Source organism: Octopus bimaculoides, unplaced genomic scaffold (assembly GCF_046866305.1).
Source record: "Octopus bimaculoides isolate indiv1 unplaced genomic scaffold, ASM4686630v1 contig90, whole genome shotgun sequence".
NCBI lineage: Eukaryota > Metazoa > Mollusca > Cephalopoda > Octopoda > Octopodidae > Octopus > Octopus bimaculoides.
In genome coordinates, this window is record NW_028315340.1 from 117,501 (window position 1) to 122,500 (window position 5,000).

At 35.6% G+C, this 5,000-nt stretch overlaps 1 protein-coding gene across 1 annotated transcript in view; it reads left to right on the forward strand.

Annotated features, from left to right (window-relative positions):
- Positions 1-5,000, forward strand: part of LOC106878986 (uncharacterized) — a 114,751-nt gene that overhangs the window by 84,665 nt on the left and 25,086 nt on the right. Inside the window, exons 24-26 of the mRNA XM_089346680.1 lie at positions 1,196-1,267; positions 1,879-1,950; positions 3,538-3,609. Of these exons, the coding sequence (XP_089202806.1) occupies positions 1,196-1,267; positions 1,879-1,950; positions 3,538-3,609 (216 nt within the window). The remainder of the gene's footprint in view (positions 1-1,195; positions 1,268-1,878; positions 1,951-3,537; positions 3,610-5,000) is intronic.

Sequence of the window (5,000 nt, forward strand, 5' to 3'; positions counted from 1 at the left end):
CCTCGTCCCTTCTCTCTCCTACATCCCTTTTAATTGTCCTCTTCGCTTCAAACTTTTCTCCGACCTCATTTGCTCTTTGTTCCTTACGTTGTCACACATTTCACATAACGTTTCTACCGCTATTTCTTATTTTCAATTCTTCATGAACAATCTCATTATATTGATGATCGCCAGCATCAATATTATCAACCTCACAATCCTTTCCATCATCTTCATCACCGTCAAAATTATAGTCATCTATCTATTCGTTATCATTTTCACTAGAAACATCAACTGAATCGAATTTATCGTCAAAATCCTCACTAGCATCAACCAAAGAATTCTTATCAAATATCATTATCACAAACATCATTTTCATCATCATTAAGTGGAGCATTATCTTCATCAGCACTACCATCATCTTCCTGTCCTTCGCCTCGTTGCCATATTTGTCACGACAACCACCACCACCACGACCTCCACACACCTCCTCATTACTACCATCGCCATCATCTCTCAATATGTGAGTCTGTGAGTGTGTGACTGTGAATATGTTGACATGTATAACATTTCGTGTTCCGCCCAACCCTGCCTGATGCAATGCAGCACTCCTTCCTTTACCACACATACAAGTGTGCCTTCGACGTTTTTCAGACTTCTCTCTCTCTGTTGACATCACCATACATAAACAGCATATCTTTCATTTTATCCCTCTTCCATTCAGTCTTTTCTTCTTGTTCTTCTAAGTATTTCTGTTCATTTATTTTTACATTTCCGGCATCATTAGCTTCATCGTCATAGTCAAAATAAAGGATTATTACCTACAAATATTTCCATCGTCAGAATAATAGTAATCGGTCTATCCGTCATCATCTTCACCAAAAATATCTCCAGCGCCACGATCATCATCAAAATCACCGTCAGCATAAACGAAAGTATTCTCATCAATATCATCATCACAAACATCACCATCACCATCATCAACAACGGCAACATTATCTTCGTCAATCCAACCATCATCCACCTGTACTTTGCCTCATCACCATTTTCATCACTACAACCATCACCACTTCCATCCTCCTCTTCCCCCTTCACCTCATCTTCCATCCTATTATCATCACTATCATCTACTTTATTTATCTTCCACCAAGTATTTGTCTCGCCATAATATTTTATGTTATGCAACTCTTCTAATTTTTCTAAATTTATTTCACAGATATTTGCAAAGTAATAACATTACAAACATTGAAGTAAGAGCCTTCCATGACCTACACAGCTTAAAAAAACTGTAAGTTATCTAAGTGTTGATGATAATATTTCATTGACAGTATATAACTTAGTCCTTTAAATTTTCCCATCATTTTTAGCACCACGTCCTTATGCCTCCCTAGATTTTCACTTTCTTCCGATAGAAATGGCTGAATGTCTCTATGTGTCTGTAAATATGTGTCTCTGTGTGACTCTGAATACGCGGTGGCATGTATAACAATTTGTGTTCTGCGCAAACTTTCTTGTTCCAGTTACACACTCCAGCAAGCCTTCCGTTACTACTACTACTTCTACTACTACTACGACCACTACTCCTACTACTAGCACTACTACAGCACTTATACTACTACTTTTTCTTCTTTTTCTGCCCGTTTTCTATTCTTTCTTTTTCATCTTTTAATTTCTTACTTTCACTTATTTCAATTACTTTCATTTCTTTTAATTCTAGGTTTTCAGTATCATTTTTGTCTTCTTTTTTCTTCCCGCCCTCATTCTTCTTTTTTCTTATACTTCATCTTCATGTTCGTATCTCCTTTCCTTTCTGCCATCATCTATTTGTTTAGACATGATATTTTATTTTCTGTCACAAATCTCCTCCATAAATGTTCTTCCCTTAATTTCATGTTTCAGGTTTTTGAGTCATAATTATATTACTGAAATCAAAGCAGAATCCTTCAAAAATCTGTCCGCATTAACATATCTGTAAGTTGGACTCAGTCATCTTTTATAGTATTTGATCAACGATGTCTTTCTAAATCTCTAATATACTCCCAAAACTTCTTTTTAAGCCCTTACTTCCGTCTTTCCTAATATGCATTATATCGTTTGTGAATCTGTGCCTGTTAGCGTGGGGACATTTCTGTGATTTGAGACGTACGAGAGCGTGATCCTTGGGATGAAACATTTAGCGTATGCATTTATATATCTCTTTGTACGGGTAAGTGTGCTAATATGCATGTGTTTAGTCTGTGTGTATATGATGTAAGGTGTTTACCTCTAGATAAAATAAAATCCTCAAATATTGCTTCAAGATGTATATTTAGAACCATGTTGTTCATACATTGTTCATACATTGTTCATTCATTGTTCATTCATTGTTCATACATTGTTCATACATATTGTTCATATATATTGTACATTCATTGTTATTGTTAGTTTTGTTTCTGTTATTGTTGTTATTGTTGTTGTTGTTGTTGTTCTACTCTTCTGTTTCTTCTACTTCCACTTCTGCTTCATCTTTTCTACTTTTTTCTTCTTTTTCTTATACTTGCCCTCCTCCAATCCTCCATTTCTTCCTTTGCCACATCCTCTTGCTTCTTCTCCTCATCCGGTTCCTTCTATTCATCTTCCCTCTTTTGCGACTTTCACATCTTCATCATAAGTATCATCATCATCATCATCATTTTCATCGTCATCACCATCTTGTTCTTTTTCTTCTTCGACTTCGTCTTTATCTTCTTTCCAGTTTTACCTTCTCCTCCTCCTCCTCTATCTCCTCCTCCTCCTCTATCTCCTCTTTCTCCTCTTCTGCGTCTCCTTTTTCTTCCAGCATTTATTTTCCTTCTCATCTTTCTGTAATATTTTATTTTTCTTATTTTTCTTCTTCATCATCAAAATCATATTTTACTCCTTTATTCTCCTTCCTTTCGTCACCTTCTCCTCAACCTCCAACTTCTGCTTTTTTCTTCTTTTACTCCTCCTCCTCCTCCTGCTTCTTCTTTTCCTTCAGAAGCACAATCTTCAACGCCATCAGCATCATCGTCAACAGCAAACATCAACACCACCATCATCATTAATACCATATTCGCTATCACAGTAAATATGCTAATCCCCACCATTATTAGAATAACAAACATTAACAACATCACACCGTCATCGGCAGAAAAAAGCACTTTCCTCACCAGCACTACCACCATATTCTCTTCTCACTTGCCTCATCATCATATTCATCACTACTGGCTTCGAACATTATCACCGTCTTCTTCATCAAGACCACTGCTATCATCATCATCATCATCATCATCATCATCATCATCATCATCATCATCATCATCAACACTACCAATATCCTCCTAGTCCTCCGACTTATCACCACATCCATCACTACTACAACCACCACTACCACCACAACTACCACCATAGGCTTCATCATCGTAATCACCCTCCATCTTCCTCATCATCATCTCCACCATCATCATCAGTGTCTGCTTTTCTAATAATGCATATTTAATGTTTTATTACGAATCTGTTCTACACAAGTTTTTCACAGCTCATTTGTTTTTCTTACAGACATTTGGAATATAATGATATAAAAGGAATGGAAGTTGGATCTTTTCAAAATCTCCACAGTTTACTGCTTCTGTAAGTTGGATTAGATTTTTTTATTCTCTTTTATTGACAATATAATTCTAAACATTTCATGTCTTTCCATAATTCCTTTTGTCTCTCAATCTCCTTGACGAGACAATATATTCCCAGCCGCCTTCCACAGGAATATGAGTTTCTTTGTGAATGCCTGGGAATTTGAGTTTGAGTGTGTGTGTGTGTGTGTGTGTGTGTGTGTGTGTGTGTGTGTGTATATATATGTGTGTGTGTGCGTGTGTGTGTTTATGTGTGCGTCAATATTATTGTGTTGGTTTAAGTATGAGTTTCTGATAATTAATGTGAATGTTTTCGTGTATATATGTGCATATATTAGCCTGTGTCTTTCTTTCAGTATATGTGAATGTATACGAGTGTATCGACTTGATTTTCTATATCTTTTTATAAATAATTTATTGTTTACTTCTCATCAACGCTGATTACCATTGATGGCTCTCCGTTCTAATTGCATATTTAGAATTACATTATTCATATTTAATTGTTTCTACACTTTCCAACTCTTAGCAATCTATTTTACCCATTTTTATTTCTTCGTCATTTACTCCGACATCACGAAATTTCCGCCTTCATAAATTTTTTTTTTTTTTTTGTACGTTGTTTCTTATTTTCCCTCTTCCCCTCCCCATCCACCACCACATCCTCATCCTCCCACCTCTACAAAAAAAGCAACAGCTGTAGTAGCAAAAAGAAATATTACAACTACTACTAGTGCTGCTGTTGATTTTGATGGATAGATGTGGCAAGAGAGAATTTGACCACCGAATTTTACAAGGATGTGAACGACTCTGTTAATTGTAAAATTATGAAAACGACTGTGTGAGAAAATGAGTACGAGTGACTGTGAGTGTGTGTGGGTATGTGTGAGTGTGTGATTTCGCCTTTATAAGTTTCTCTGTATATGTGCTTATATATTAATGTTTCTCTTGCTTGTATATGAGAGTGTATGGAAATATATAATAATACGTGTCTACAATTATGTCTGTGTTTTTTGAACCCTAAATCAATGACAACTTTGTACATAATACACTTTTTCTTTATTTTCTCTTCTTTTTTTCCTTTCTCTGTTCTCTCTCTCTCATCTTTCATTTTCTCTTCACTATTGTCTCCTGTTTCTTTCCTAAATCTTTGATGTTCGTCTTCATAAAAAAAGTTTCTTTCTCTCTTTAATACTTTTTCACATGTTCATGTTTCTCCTACTATATCTATTCTTTTTGTTCTTTATTGTCAACTATTTATAACCTATCTCTTTTTTCTTGGTATTTCTCTTCTACCTCTACTTCACCTCGTATAATTCTTGTTCATGTTGTAATCCATCGTCGGACCCTCTATAACTGACTACTCCGACTGTTCGACGTCACAATTTTAGTAAC